The following is a 15,995-nucleotide window of genomic DNA, read 5'->3' as shown; positions in this document are numbered from 1 at the left end:
TCAGAATGCCACTTTTAGCCAAAACCTGGATGAGGAAGCATTTCACTTCCACCCTAGTTACTCTATGTTGGCTTCCTCTATCTTTTAGAATTGATTTTAAAGTTTTCTTCCCTGTTTTTAAAGCTCATAAATGGTCTGGGACATAACAGAATAGTTTTGTATTTTAATCCTGCTGGAGCTTTCTGATCTTTTTCCACCAGTCTCTTAAACTTAAATTATCTCCTTCAAAAGATAATTGTCAGGTCAAAGAAATGCAGTATCTCTGATCATTGTCAGTCAATTTTTGAACTACTCTCCTAAACTTTGGAATTAAATACCTAAAACTATAAGGGATGCAGACTCAGTTAACATATTTAAACACTACCTCAAAACAGATTTACTTAACCTTGCTTTTAACTAACATCTTTTTGTCTTTTATTTTCATGTCTATTTTAATTTTATTTTCATATTTGTACAAACGATTCCCATTGAGAAGCCTCATCCACATAAAAGTGCTCTATCAATACATTTATTATTATTATTATTATTATTATGACTTCGTCTCCCTCTCTCAGAAACATCCTCATTTTCTGTTTCAGGAGAAGTTCCACAGTCTCGAGACTGGCATGCAATCATTCCTCCAGAACAGCTACAAGCTAGTCGTAGCTGAGGAGCGCCGTCGCTATCGGTTCCTTGTGGAGAAACACTTCCACTTGTCCTGCAACTTCCTCAGTTTCTATACTAAGGTCAGCATTGCTTCCTCAGAGTATTCTACAGCACAACACTTACTTTTAAGTTTAGGATCCACTATGCTCTACAAGTAAATGGAAGAAAGTTGTTCAATAACCATTTTGTATTAACTCGGCCACATCCTATGGCTCTTAAAAGACAGAACTGATTCAAATTCAGGTTTTTTATCAGTGAATTCTGTTGTGAAATTTGTAGCTTTGTGGCAGCAATACAAACAGTAAAAATTATGATAAATTACAATAATAAACAAACAAATAAATTAATACTCACTGACCACTTCCACTGAGTGTATGTTTGTGCTCTTCGGTTGTTGTAGGCCATCCTCTTCAAGGTTTGAGGTGTTGTGTGTTGAGAGATACCCTTCTGCACACCACTGCTGTAATACGAGTTACTGTCACCTTCTTGTAGAGTTTGCACCAGTCTGGCCATTCTCCTCTGACCTCTCTTATTAACCAGCCGTATTGACACACAGAACTGCCACTCACTGGATGTTGTTTTAGTTTTTTCCAGCACTCTCTGTAAATTGTAGAGACAGTTGTGTGTGAAATTCCGAAAAGATCAACAGTTTATGAGATAGTGAAACCACCCTGCCTGGCACAAACAGTCATTCCACAGTCAAAGTCACTTAGATCACATTTCTTCCCCATTCTGATGTTTGGTCTGAACAACAACTCTTGTCTGCATGCTTTAATGCATTGAGTTCATTCACACATAATTGGCTTATTATATATTTGCATTAACAAGCAGGTGTAAAGGTGTAGCTAATAAAGTGGGCACTGAATGTATGTGCGCTTTGATAATAATTTCACTTTATACTGATGTAGGATAGACAGGCAGTTGCTAGTAACACACAAAATGCTGGAGGAACTCAGCAGGTCTGGCAGCATCTTTCGAAAAGAGTAAACGGTCAATGTTTTGGGCTGAGACTCTTCATCAAGACTGGAAAAAAAGATGAGAGTTCTGAACAAGAAGATGGAGAGAAGAGAGGAAGAAGCACATGGTGGTTGGTGATAAGTGAAACCTGGAGAGGGGAAGTTTTGAAGTAAAGAGCTGGGAAGTCGTATGGTGAAAGAGATTAAGGACTGGAGAAGGGGGAATCTGATAGGAGAGGGTAGAAGACAGGAGCGCCAGAGGGCAAGAAAGGAGATAAGGTAAGAGAAGGGAATGGGGAAATGGTAAAGGAGTCGGGGGGGGGGGCAATTACTGGAAGTTCGAGAAATCAATGTTCATACCATCAGGTTGGAGGCTACCAGATGAAATATAAGGTGTTGCTTCTCCAACCTCAGTGTGGCCTCAGCACAGCAGTAGAGGAGGCCATGGACTGGCATATCAGAATAGGAGTGGGAAGTAGAATTGAAATGTGTGGCCACCAGAAATTCTGCTTTTACTGGCTATGTTGGGTCTCACATATTTGGTCCAATATTTTGTGCTGATCTTTGAATCTCCTCAAAGATCAATGTAATGCTACCATCCTACATAGCTCTTCATTTTTATATCGGGAGGCCATAATGGAAGCACTGGATGCAGAAGATGACCCCAACAGACTCACAGGTGAAGTGTTGTCTCATCTAGAAGGACTGTTTGGGGCCCTGAATAGCAGTGAAGAAAGAGATGTAAGGACAGGTTATGGCACTTGCACTGCTTGCAAGGAAAAGTACCCCAGGAGGGAGATCAGTGGGGAAGGATGAATGGACAAAGGAGTTGTGTAGGGAGTGATCCTTGAAGAAAGTGAGAGGAGAGGAAAGATGTGTTTGGTGGTGGGATCCCTTTGGAGCTGGCAGAAGTTATGGAAAATTATGTGCTGGACGCAAAGGCCAGTAGGATGGTAGGTGAGGACAAGAGGAATCCTATCCCTAGTGGAGTGGTGGGAGGATAGGGTGAGGGCAGATGTGCATAAAATGGAAGAGATGCGGGTGTGGGCAGTGTTGATGGTGGTCTGCAGCACCAATTGAGTCATCGATGTAAGAAAAGTTCTGTTGACCGAAAGGTAAGCATAGCTGGGACCCATGCAAGTGCCCATGGGCACCTTCAAACAAAAGGAGTAGCCATGGGTACTCGCATGGGTCCCTGCTATGCCTGCCTGTTTTCAGCTATGTGGAACAGTCTATGTTCTAAGCCTACACTGGTGTCACTCCCCAACTTTTCCTACGTTACATTGATGACTGGGTGCTGCTTCCTGCATCCATGCTGAGCTCATCAACTTCATTCACTTTGCCTCCAACTTCCGCCCTGCCCTCAAGTGTACCTTGTCCACTTCTGACACCTCCCTCCCCTTTCTTGACCTCTCTGTCTCTATCTCTGGAGAAAGCTTACCCACTGGTATCTTTTATAAACTCGATTCTCACAGATACCTCTTTCCATCCTGTTACTTGAAAAAACACTAACCCCTTCTCTCAATTCATCAATACCACAATGCTCTCAGGATGAGGCTTTTCATTCCAGAACTAATGAGATATCCTCGTTCGTCAAAGAAAGGGGCTTTCTTCCTCCACCATCAGCGCTGCCCTCACCTGCATTCTCTTCCATTTTGCACATGTCTGCCCTCACCCCATCCTCCTGCTGCTCCACCAGGGATTGGGTTCCTCAGCTTCCACATCCCACATGTAATTCTCCATAACTTCTGCTTTCTCCATTGGGATCCCACTACAAGCACGTCTTTTCCTCCCTCCCTCCCCCACCCCACTTTCTGCTTTCTGCCTAGATCACGACCTACACGACTCGCTGTTCATTCGTCCCTTCCCACTGATCTCCCTCTTGGTACTTATAATTACAAGTGGATTAAGTGCTCCACCTGACCTTACACCTTGTTCCTCACTTGCGCCAAACAGTCTTTCCAGGTGAGGAGACACTTCCCCTGTGTGTCTTTTGGGGTTATCTACTGTATCTGGTGCACCTGTTGTGGCCTCCTGTATATCAGTGGGACCCGCTTCTCCAAGTAACTGCTTCTCCAGTAATTGCGCCTCCCTCGTTATCATTCTCCCATTCCCATTTCCCTCGCTCACTTTATCCTCTTACTTGTCCCCCACCTTTTTGCTCTGACTTCTCATCTTTTTTCTCAGTCCTGTCTCAGCCCAAAACATTGACTGTTTATGTTTCCCTTAGGTGGTGCAGAGGCTGCTGAGTTCCACCAACATTTTGTGCACATTGTTTGGATTTCTGGCATCTGCAGATTTTAGAAGTTGCTAGTGTTGTGACCAGAGCCTCACATGTGGATCTCTGCAGGTCCTTTCGGGTCTGTGTGGAGTCACATATTGATAACTCTGTTATGTACCCCGTAACGGGTTAAAAGAACCAGCAGAAATGGAACACACCTGGAGTCTGGTTTTGCTATAAACAAAACACTATTTAATAGTATCTATGTAATATAGTAATAAAACCAGATAAAGCAAACAGGTTAGCAGTGTTTATGCATATATAAGTATGTAGATATAAAACCCCAAACTCCGTCAAGTTCAGGTGGTAAATGATACAGTCTTACGATGGTATAGGTATGAAGTCAGTTCAGTTCATGATATTGAGTTGAGTAGAATTGAGGAGAGAGAGAGAGGTGATTTGTTTTCCAAGTAAGCCGATGCCATCGATTCTTCCATGTCGTCCTCTGAAATCCTGTTGAAGTCACCGACTGTGACCACGCAGTGAAGGTATCAACCCAGGCAAGGGTTAAACACACTGATAGCTTCCCACCGGTCACCCCATTTCCACACTGCAAGCAAAACCCACCCTTTCATGGGCACACAAAGTTCATCCAGTGTCTGTTTTGTCAGTGTCTCCCGTGTGTCTGAAAAGCCAGTTGATCTTGTATATATCCCAAACATGCTGAACGCCATCATATAGCTCCGCCCTGCCGTAACCATGGCAAATCACGGGCTGTTCAGTGCTCTCTCTCTCTGAATCAGCACATACACACTCTCTCTTTCTAAAGGAACAGTCCATATTGAATAAACCTTAAGATCTCGTCACAACCCCGTAGGTACCTATGAGCTATCTAACCACCTGCAGCTCTTCACCTCATTCTTTGCCTTCCTGCTTTGTTTCAGGCGCGGGATTCCCTTCACAACAAGATTCCAGTGTGGAGCGAACACTCCAGTGCTGCATCGCAAGGCAACACCTCCGGCAGAGCCAGCCCACGCATCTCAACAGTGCCTCTCAACATGGTAATCGGAAAATGGGAAAGGCTGTTCCACACTCCATGGTTTCCCAGCCTGAGTTACCAATTCTTCCAATGGCTGGTCACAACCATGGCAACAAAGCAATGATTTAGAATATAGAACAGTATGGCCCAATATAACAGCACTTTGGTCCAATATTTTGTGCTGATCTTTGAATCTCCTCAAAGGTCAATCTAACTCTGTCATCCTACATAGCTCTACATTTTTATATCATCCATGTGATATGGTTATTTTAATGACCCGAATATATCTGCCTCTACTTCTTTTTCTCCTGGGAAAAAGTCTTTGGCTATGCTCTCAATCAATGTCTTTTATCTTCTATCAAGTCTCCTCTCATCCTCCTTTACTCCAAAGAGAAACGCTCTAGCTCACTCAACCTATCTTCATTGTCCAAGCACATTTGTTTCTGACACATTCTGTGTGGTCTCCAGTGACAAAGTCTGGACAATGAACCAGAGACATGGGTTCAAAAAGCAGCATAGCCAATAAGATATCTGAAACTAGATCATTAAATAACAGGTATGAAGCTGGTTTCTATAACATGGATCTTGAAAGTATTATATTACAGTATTGTAAAAATCCATCTAGTTCACCATTATTCTTTAGAGATGAAAATACTTACCAGATCTGACCACATTGAGGTTCTTGGAATCGTTTTTGTGAACCTCCTTTGAACTCTCTCCAGTTTCAGCATATCCTTTCCAAGATAAGGGGCCCAAAACTGCTCACAATACTTCAAGTGAGGCCTCACCAGTACTTTATAAACTCTAAACATCACATCCTTGCTTTTATAATTGAGTCCTCTTGAAATGAATGCTAACATTGCATTGCCTTCCTCACCACAGACTTAACTGCAAATTAACCTTTAGGGAATCCTGCACAAGGACTCCCAAGTCACTTTGCACCTCAGATTTTTGTACTTCATCTCCATTTAGAAAATAGTCAATCCTTTCATTTCTTCTATCAAAGTGCATTACCAAACACTGTCACTGGATTCCATCTGCTACTTCTTTGTCCATTCTCTTAATCTGTCTAAGTCATTCTGTAGCCTCATTTCTTCCTCAAAACTACCTGTCCCTCCACCTATCTTCATATTTTCTGCAAGCTTTGCAGCAAAGTCATCACCATCCAGCCCAAGATCTTAAGGCACAAACTAACGGAGATGGGAGTAGACTCTCACATGGTGGATTGGATAGTGGACTACTTGACAGATAGACCTCAGTATGTGCGGTTGGGAGACTGTAGGTCTGACACGGTGGTCAGCAGCACAGGAGCGCCGCAGGGGACCGTGCTCTCTCCGGTCCTGTTCACCCTGTACACATCAGACTTCCAATATAACTCGGAGTCCTGCCATGTGCAGAAGTTCGCTGACGACACGGCCATAGTGGGGTGTGTCAGGAATGGACAGGAGGAGGAGTATAGGAAACTGATACAGGACTTTGTGATATGGTGCAACTCAAACTACCTGCGTCTCAATATCACCAAGACCAAGGAGATGGTGGTGGACTTTAGGAGATCTAGGCCTCATATGGAGCCAGTGATCATTAATGGAGAATGTGTGGAGCAGGTTAAGACCTACAAGTATCTGGGAGTACAGTTAGACGAGAAGCTAGACTGGACTGCCAACACAGATGCCTTGTGCAGGAAGGCACAGAGTCGACTGTACTTCCTTAGAAGGTTGGCGTCATTCAATGTCTGTAGTGAGATGCTGAAGATGTTCTATAGGTCAGTTGTGGAGAGCGCCCTCTTCTTTGTGGTGGCGTGTTGGGGAGGCAGCATTAAGAAGAGGGACGCCTCACGTCTTAATAAGCTGGTAAGGAAGGCGGGCTCTGTCGTGGGCAAAGTACTGGAGAGTTTAACATCGGTAGCTGAGCGAAGGGCGCTGAGAGGGTGCTCTCCACATCTGACCTATAGAACATCTTCAGCATCTCACTACAGACATTGAATGACGCCAACCTTCTAAGGAAGTACAGTCGACTCTGTGCCTTCCTGCACAAGGCATCTGTGTTGGCAGTCCAGTCTAGCTTCTCGTCTAACTGTACTCCCAGATACTTGTAGGTCTTAACCTGCTCCACACATTCTCCATTAATGATCACTGGCTCCATATGAGGCTACGGTCAATTATGGAAAACCCTGAACATCCTCTACATAGCACCATCCAGAGACAGAGAAGCAGTTTCAGCGACAGGTTGCTATCGATGCAATGCTCCTCAGACAGGATGAAGAGGTCAATACTCCCCAATGCCATTAGGCTTTACAATTCAACCGCCAGGAGTAAGATATGTTAAAGTGCCGGGGTTGATTGTATTTAATGTATTTAAGTAAACTACTTAAGAACTTTTTAAAAGCTATTATTAATGCTTTTTGAGAGAGTGATTTAGATGCATATCATATTTTTACTGAGTTAAGTATTGTATGTAATTAGTTTTGCTACAACAAGTGTATGGGACATTGGAAAAAATGTTGAATTTCCCCATGGGGATGAATAAAGTATCTATCTATCTATCTATCTATTCCATCATTGACATGTAAAAAGAATCCATCCCAACACCACGTTACTGACAGCCAACCAGAAAAGGCTCTTCTTATTCCTACTCTTTGCCTCCTGCCAACCAGCCACTGCTTAATCCATGCTAGATCTTTCCTGTAATACCATGAGCTTCATCTGTGGCACCTTGTCAAAGGCCTTCTGAAAATCCAAGTACACAACATCAACCGATTCTCCTTTTCTATCCTCTTGTTATTTCTTCAAATATTCTAATAGATTTGGTATGGATCATGTACAGAATGAGGAGAGTATTACTTTAATTTGGCATTGTGTTCATCACAGGCATCATGAGTTGAAGGGACTGAATTCTGTACATGAATGGCAGGGCAGGGCAGGGCAGGCTTGAGGGGCCTACTGTTGCTCCTGGTTATTTCTGTTCTAATAACCAGCAAGTGCTACCAATGTACAGAAAAAAGAGCAACACGCAGAAAATGCTGGAAGAACTCAGCAGGCCAGGCAGCATCTATGGAAAAGAGTACAGTTGATGTTTCAGACTGAGACACTTCATCAGGACTGGAGAAAAAAGATGAAAAGTCAGAGTAAGAATGTGGGGGTAGGGGAGGAAAAAACACAAGGTGATAGGTGAAATTGGGAGTGGAGAGAAGGCTGAAGTAAAGAGGTGGGAAGTAGATTGGTGAAGGAGATGGGGGAATCTAATAGGAGAGGACAGAAGGCCATGGAAGAAAGAAAAGGAGGAGGAACCCCAGAGGGAGGTGATGGTCAGGTAAGGAGAGAAGGTGAGAGAGGGAGATGGGAATAAGAAATTGTGAAGGTGGGGACATTTCTGGAAGTTTGAGAAATCGATGTTCATGCCATCAGGTTGGAGGCTACTTAGATGGAATATAATGTGTTGCTCCTCAAACCTGAGTGTGACCTCATCATGACAGTAGAGGAGGCCATGGAGTGACATGTTGGAATGTGAATGGGAAGTGGAATTACACTGGGTTACCACTGAGAGATCCCGCTTTTTCTGGCAGATGGAGCTGCTTGGTGAAGCGGTCTTCCAATCTACATCATATCTCACAGGTGACAGGGTAGTTAAGAAAGCTTATGGGGTGTTAGCTTTCATAAGTCGAGGGATAGAGTTTAAGAGATGCGATGTAATGATGCAGCTCTATAAAACTCTAGTTAGGCCACACTTGGAGTACTGCGTCCAGTTCTGGTTGCCTCAGTATAAGAAGGATGTGGAAGCATTGGAAAGGGTACAGAGGAGATATACCAGGATGCTGCCTGGTTTAGAGAGTATGGATTATGATCTGAGATTAAGGAAGCTAGGGCTTTACTTTTTGGAGAGAAGGAGGATGAGAGGAGACATGATAGAGGTGTACAAGATATTAAGAGGAATAGACAGAGTGGACAGCCAGTGCCTCTTCCCCAGGGCACCACTGCTCAGTACAAGAGGACATGGCTTTAAGGTAAGGGGAGGGAAGTTCAAGGGGGATATTAGAGGAAGGTTTTTCACTCAGAGAGTGGTTGGTGCGTGGAATGCACTGCCTGAGTCAGTGGTGGAGGCAGATACACTAGTGAAGTTTAAAAGACTACTAGTCAGGTATATGGAGGAATTTAAGGTGAGGGGTTATATGGGAGGCAGGGTTTGAGGGTCGGCACAACATTGTGGGCCCAAGGGCCTGTAATGTGCTGTACTATTCTATGTTCTATGTTCTATCTCACCAATATACAGGTGGCCCCACTAGGAGCACTGAATGCAGTAGATGACACCAACAGACTGACAGGTGAAGTGTCGCCTCACCTGGAAGGACTGTTTGGAGCCCAGAATAGCAGTAAGGGAGGTGGTGTAGAGGCAGGTGTAGCACTTGTTCCACTTGCAAGGATAAGTGCCAGGAGGGAGATAAGTGGGGAGGGACGTATGGACAAGGGTGTCAAATAGGGAGCGATTCCTGTGGAAAGCAGAATGTGGGGTGGGGGGGGGGGGTGTGGTGAAAGATGTGCTTGGTGGTGGGATCCCATTGCAAATGGAAGAAGTTATAGACAATTATGTGCTGGACACGGTGGTAGGTGAGGACAAGAGGAACCCAGTCCCTGGTGGGGTGGCAGGAGGTGAGGCCAGATGTGCATGGAATGGAAGAGATGCAGCATTGATGGTGGAGAAAGGGAAGCCCCTTTATTTGAAGAAGGAGGACATCTCTTTTGTTCTGGAATGAGAAGCCTTATCCTGAGAGCAGATGCGACGGAGATAGTGGAATTGAGAGAAGGGGATGGCAGGGCGGGAAGAGGTATAGTCCAGGTAGCTGTGAAGAATCAGTGGCTTTAAAATAAACATCAGTAGATAAGCTGTCTCCAGAGATAGAGACAGAGAAATCGAGAAAGGGGAGTGAGGTGTCAGAAATGGACTAGGTAAATTTGAGGGCAGAGTGGAAGTTGGAGGGAAAGTTAATGAAGTTGACAAGCTCAGCATGGGTGCAGAATGCAGCAACAATGCTGTTGCTGATCTGACATAGGAAAAATTGGGGAGTGATACCAGTGTAAGCTTGGAACATAGCTGACCAAAAGGCAGGCGTAGCTGGGATCAGTGCCAGTGTCTATGGCTACACCTTTGAAAAAGAGCATAATTTCTGCTCTGTATTCAGTTCAGTGAATTCGAAGCACTGTAATACAGTGCTGCAAACAGGTGGCTTGCAGTCATTAAGATGCAGTAAGTTGACTAACTTTGTTTCTCCCCACAGAATGATACTTCCAATTTCAACAGCATCTCGAGACGTAGCTTTATACCCAGCCCTCAGCCTTTGAGAAAATGGAGTGAGTTAAATGGTGAGCTGTCACCGTTTCCAAATCCCGAGCTGTCGAAATCAGGAGAAAGGAGCCCTTCCATGAGTAAGATATTGTGAAATACCTCATGCATTTCTATCTCACTTGCAATTACTTTCATATTTTACTGAAAATCTTTGAATTGCCTCCACTTCTCATCTTCATTGTACTGTTCTTATAGAAGCTCTCATGTATGCTGGTATAGTTACGTAGTAATTAGCTTAAGTATTCCAGTGCAGTGATTAACTTGAGTATTCCAGTGTGGTGATTAGCTTGAGTCTTCCAGCATTGTGACTAGCTTGCTTGTCCCAGTGTGGTGAGTGTAGATAGGGTTGTAAAGAGAGCTTTTGGTACATTGGCCTTTGTAAATCAAAGTATTGAGTATAAGAGTTGGAATGTTATGGTGATGTTGTATAAGGTATTGGTGAGGCCGAATTTGAAGTATTGTGTGCAGTTTTGGTCACCAAATTACAGGAAAGATATTAATAAGGTTGAAAGAGTGCAGAGAAGGTTTACAAGGATGTTTCCGGGACTTGAGAAACTGAGTAACAGAGAAAGGTTGAATAGGTTAGGACTTTATTCCCTGGAGCGTAGAAGAATGGGGGGAGATTTGATGGAGATGTATAAAATTATGATGGTACAGATAGAGTGAATGCAAGCAGGTTTTTTCCACTGAGGCGAGGGGAGAAAAAAACCAGAGGACATGGGTTAAGGGTGAAGGGAGAAAAGTTGAAAGGGAACAATAGGGGGGGCTTCTTCACACAAAGAGTGGTAGGAGTGTGGAATGAGCTGCCAGACCGAAGTGGTAAATGCAGGCTCACTTTTAACATTTAAGAAAAACTTGGACAGGTACATGGATGCGAGGTGTATGGAGGAATATGGTCCAGGTGCAGGTCAGTGGGACTAGGCAGAAAAATGGTTTGGCACAGCCAAGAAGGGCCAAAAGGCCTGTTTCTGTGCTGTAATGTTCTATGGTTCTATTCAAGATTGTTTATTGTCATTTCCAAAACACTGTGTGCTGCGTCTGCGAGGCTGAGTCTGACGCCGTGGAAGTCCATAGCGGGGGTATTCTCTTCTGCCGCCTGCGTGGGATGACGAGTCTATCGGGACCCTGAGGACTTGTGGAAACTGTGTGGTGGTTTCTTTCAAACTTATAGTCTTTTAACATCTTTGGACTATTTTTACTGTGCCCATGGTCTTTTTTTTAAATCAATTACGGTATTGTCTGCACTGATGTAACTATATGTTAACTATAACTATGTGGTTTTGTGTAGGTCTTGTAGCTTTAGTTTTTGGTTTGTTGGGTGGTAGAGTTGGTCTCCTGACTTGGTGTGTCTGGGTAGTGTTGTTTTGTCTGATGAGTTTGGAGCTCCTTTCCGGGGAACGCGCTAAGACGGTAGCGTGATATTAATACGCAGCTCCCTCTCCGGACTCTGGATTTGGGGATAACCAAACGTTATGTGGATTTTCTGGTGTAGTCTGTTTTGTCGTGTGCTTTTGTGATATCATTCTGGAGAACGTTGTCTCATTTTTTAACTGCATTGCATTTGTGACAATAAATGACAATAAACTGAAACTGAACTGAACAAGTGTAAAGGCAAATGAAATAATTGTTACTCTGGATTTGATACAGCACAAAAAAACAGAATAAGAGAAAGAATACAACAATAAAATACTCAATACATATAAATAGGTAAGATAACTTATATACATAGATTGATTGTATGTCCATAAAGTGACACTAGGTACAGGAGTGTTTGTACATAAGGTGAGTGACAGGAAATTGTGAAGTGGTGGTGGTTGGGATGTGGAAGGGTGAGTTGGTGGGTTATTAGGTAGAAGTGTTGATAGGCTTTACTGCTTGGAGAAAGTAACTGTTTTTGTGTCTGATGGTCCTGGTGTGGATACTACACAGCCTCCTCTCTGATGGGAGGCTATTGCTGTGCCCACGACCCAAGTTCGATTCCTGCCCCTGTCAGTAAGGAGATTGTATGTTCTTCCTGTGACTGTGTGGGTTTTGTCTGGGTTTTTGGGTTTCCTCCCACCTTCCAAAGGTTAATTGGTTGCATGTGTGTAACTGGATGGTTTGGAGTCATTCTGCTGGAAGGCCCTGTTACCATGGTGAATCTGTAAATAAAATAAGACGTAAGCCCTGTAATCACACAGTTTACCAACCCTAAAAAAAGGCTATACAAATATTTAACCTACTTATCTGTTCTCAATAACTCATGTTTATGATGTCTTAAACAAGGTAGTGAAACAAAACTAATCAGATAAGTAGTTATTCTGGAGATACAAGAGACTGCGGATGCTGGAATTTGGAGCAACAAACAATCTGCTGGGCAACTCAACAGGTCGGGCAGTGTCTGAGGAGGGAAATAGTCAACCATTTCGATCAAAACTGTGAATCTGTCTCAAACAACACATACAAAATGCTGGAGGTACTCAGTTGGTCAAGCAGCGTCTAGAGAAAGGAATTAACAGTAAACTTTTTGGGCCAAGTCAGGAAAGGAAGGCCAAAATAATAAGGTTGGGGGAGGTGAAGGAGTACAAGTTAGAATATAGTAGGTGAAGCCAAATTTGGGGGGGGGGATGAAGTGAAAAGCTGGAAGATGACAGGTGGAAAAGGTAAAAGGCTGAAGAAGGATAGGAGAGGAGCTTGAACCATGGGAGAAAGAGAAGGAGGAAGAGATAGGCAGGTGAGGGGAAGAGGTAAGAGGGGAGCCAAACTGGAGAATGGAAGAAGAGGGAAGGGAAAGGAGGAAAATTATTGGAAGTTGGAGAAATCGATGTTCATGCCATTTAGATGGAGACGACCCAGAAGGGATACGAGATGTTGCTCCTTCAACCTGAGAGTAACCTCGTTGTGTCAGTAGAAGAGGCCATGGATGAACACGTGTTGGAATGAGAATGGGGAATAGAATTAAAATAAGTCCTGTCGAAGGGTCTTGGGTTGAAACGTTAACAGTTTTCCCCCTCCAGCCTGACTTGCTGAGTTCCTTCAGCACTTTGTGTATGCTCATCAAAATTTCCAGCATCTTCAGAATCTCTTGTGTATATGGCTTCCTAGAACTGAGTAAGCTTCTTCCAAGAGTTTCCACTTCCCCCAACATTCCACTAATGGTAGGTTAGTGGGTTAAGCCATGGTAAATCACTCCCCTTTTAAGGCTGGACAGATGTGGGTTGTTTTCTCTGCAGTGGTGGTGGCTGGGGGTGGGGGTGGAGATTTGCCAGAGGATTAAAAAATTATGGGAGTCAGAGAGTATCTTTTTTTCCATGGGTTGAAATGTCTAATACCAGAGGGCATGCTTAGAAGGCGAGTGGGTGTAAGTTCAAAGGAGATGTGAGGGGCAGATTTTTTTACACAGAGAGTAGCGAGTTCCTGAAATGCACTGGGATGGTGGTAGAGACAGATATATCAGGGACTTTTAAGGGACGTTTAGATAGGAACATGAATGTGAGGAAAATGAAAGGATGTGGACATTCTGTAGATGAAAGGGATTAGGTTAGTTAGACAGTTGATTACTAATTTAATTAGATTTGCATAATATTGTGGGCTGAAAGACCTGATCCTGTGCCATGATCCTGTGCTGTTCCAAGATCTAGTGTCAGTAGTTGGCTGAAAAATGTATTTATTTCTTTATTTAGCAGAATGGGCCCTTTTGGTACTTCAGGTCATGCTGTCCCAGCAACCCCTGACAATTCTGATTTAATCTTAACCTAATCACAATGAACATTTAACCTGAACGGTATGTCTTTGGACTGTGGGAGGAAACTGGAATGCCCAGGGAAAACCCATGCATTCCATGGGGAAGATGTACAGACTCTTTACAGATAATGCCAGAATTGAGCAACAAACTCTGCCCCGAGCTGTAATAGTGTCATGCTAAAAGCTACACTGCATTGTTGGTAGGCCTGTGAGAGAGATTATACCAGAGGTACAGAGAAACATGGAGATAGAGGGCAAGGATTATATTGTGCGGCTTCTTTCATCGTGTCAGTAGCTTTTAACAGACAACACTATGTAAATATATGACATGAAATTTCTTTAAAACATTTCTACATGGAGGACTTCGAGGAGAGGGCTCTGAGTTTGTTGCTGTTATGCCCCAAACGCTTCTTCAGAGATGTCAATGACACCTTTGTAGTGTGGCCTCATGGACTCCAGGCACTCCAACAGTTCCAAGACCATCTGAACAGTATGCTTCCAAATATTTAATTTATGATGGAGATGGTGAAGAATGGTTGTCTCCCATTCCTGGACATTCTAATATGATGCAAACCATGTGGTAGCCTTGGACATAGCGTCTATCAGAAACCCACTCACGCGGACTTATACCTCAACAATAACAGCCAACATAGGGCAGTTCACACGTCCCAACATAGGGCAGTTCTTTCTATTTTGATTAACTGTGTGAAAACTATTTCAAACCCGAAGAATCTCCCTGGGGAAATATGCACAACATTCCTGCAGAATGGCTACAAGGAGAAGGAAATCAATTGGGCCCTTAAAAGGGCTGATGGAAAAAACTGGAAACCTAACATTGAGAAGGAACTTGTCGATACTGCCTGTCTTACAGAAACATAGAAACATAGAAAACTTACAGCACAATACAGGTCCTCTGGCCCACAAAGTTGTGCTGAACATGTCCTTACCTTAGAACTACCTAGGCTTACTCATAGCCCTCTATTTTTCTAAGCTCCAAGTACCTGTCCAGGAGTCTCTTAAAAGACCCTATCGTATCCACCGCCACCGCTGCTGCCGGCGGCCCATTCCACGCACTCACTACTCTCTGCAAAAAAACTACCCCTGACATCTCCTCTGTACCTACTTACAAGCACCTTAAAACTGTGCCCTCTTGTGTTAGCCATTTTAGTCCTGAGAAGAAGCCTCTGACTATCCACACGATCAATGTCATCTCATTATCTTGTACACCTCTACCAGGTTACCTCTTATCTTCTGTTGCTCCAAGGAGAAAAAGCCAAGTTCACTCAACCTATTCTCATAAGGCATGCTCCCCAATGCAGGCAACATCCTTGTAAATCTCCTCTGCACCCTTTCTATGGTTTCCATGTCCTTCCTGTAGTGAGGTGACCAGAATTGAGCACAGTACTCCAAGTGGGGCCTGACCAGGGTCCTACATTGCTGCAACATTACCCCTCGGCTACTAAACTCATTCCCATGATTGATGAAGGCCAGTGCACCGTATGCCTTCTTAACCACAGCGTCTTCCCTATATTTCTGCTCTTTTATTGCCAGGATTGCCAGGATCTTGAAGAAATACCAGATTAATACCATCCACAAACCTGTAAGGAAGCTCTAATCACACCTTATGTGGGCCAATGGTGACTTAGGATTCAGGATGGCTGGCGTTTACAGGATTCCCTGTGAATGCTGAGCAGCTTTTTTCGGCAGGATGGGATGCATGTTGGAAATCCGCATCAAGGAGTACAGGATATGTATCCGTCTGGGTTACCCGGGAAAAATTGGTTAGTAGCAGAACATTGCATCAAAGGCCATAGGAGTAACTTCGAAGACACAGAACTACTGCACTGCGCCAGTGGCTTTTGGGGCCACCTGTTGAAGGAAGCCATTGAAAAATAAAAGAGGAAAAGAATTTTAACAAAGACGAAGGTCTCACTCTAAGTAAGAATTAGAATTCGATTGTAACCAAGGTGGGAGAGTGTTAACCTGATTGGATGAGCACTAACCAATTAAGTGGGACACAACTCAGGAATATATACACACACCATCAGATTAGATGTGCCTGGGCATCATCCCT

General features: G+C 43.7%; 1 protein-coding gene across 7 annotated transcripts in view; it reads left to right on the top strand.

Moving 5' to 3' along the window:
• LOC140719268 (BAR/IMD domain-containing adapter protein 2-like 2) overlaps nt 1-15,995 on the top strand; it is a 161,062-nt gene that overhangs the window by 90,132 nt on the left and 54,935 nt on the right. For 6 of the 7 annotated variants that reach the window (XR_012096878.1, XR_012096879.1, XM_073033773.1 and 3 more), the window contains 3 exons: nt 579-725; nt 4,767-4,883; nt 10,131-10,278. Coding sequence is in view for 5 of the 7 variants with exons in the window: in XM_073033773.1 (XP_072889874.1) it covers nt 579-725; nt 4,767-4,883; nt 10,131-10,278 (412 nt within the window). In the remaining 2 variants the exon portion in view is untranslated. The remainder of the gene's footprint in view (nt 1-578; nt 726-4,766; nt 4,884-10,130; nt 10,279-15,995) is intronic. The other variant, XM_073033777.1, reaches the window with a different exon arrangement.

The sequence above is a fragment of the Hemitrygon akajei genome, chromosome 31, assembly GCF_048418815.1.
Source record: "Hemitrygon akajei chromosome 31, sHemAka1.3, whole genome shotgun sequence".
Taxonomy (NCBI): domain Eukaryota; kingdom Metazoa; phylum Chordata; class Chondrichthyes; order Myliobatiformes; family Dasyatidae; genus Hemitrygon; species Hemitrygon akajei.
The sequence above is the reverse complement of the archived record's forward strand: the minus strand, read 5'-3'. Positions and strand labels throughout refer to the sequence as shown.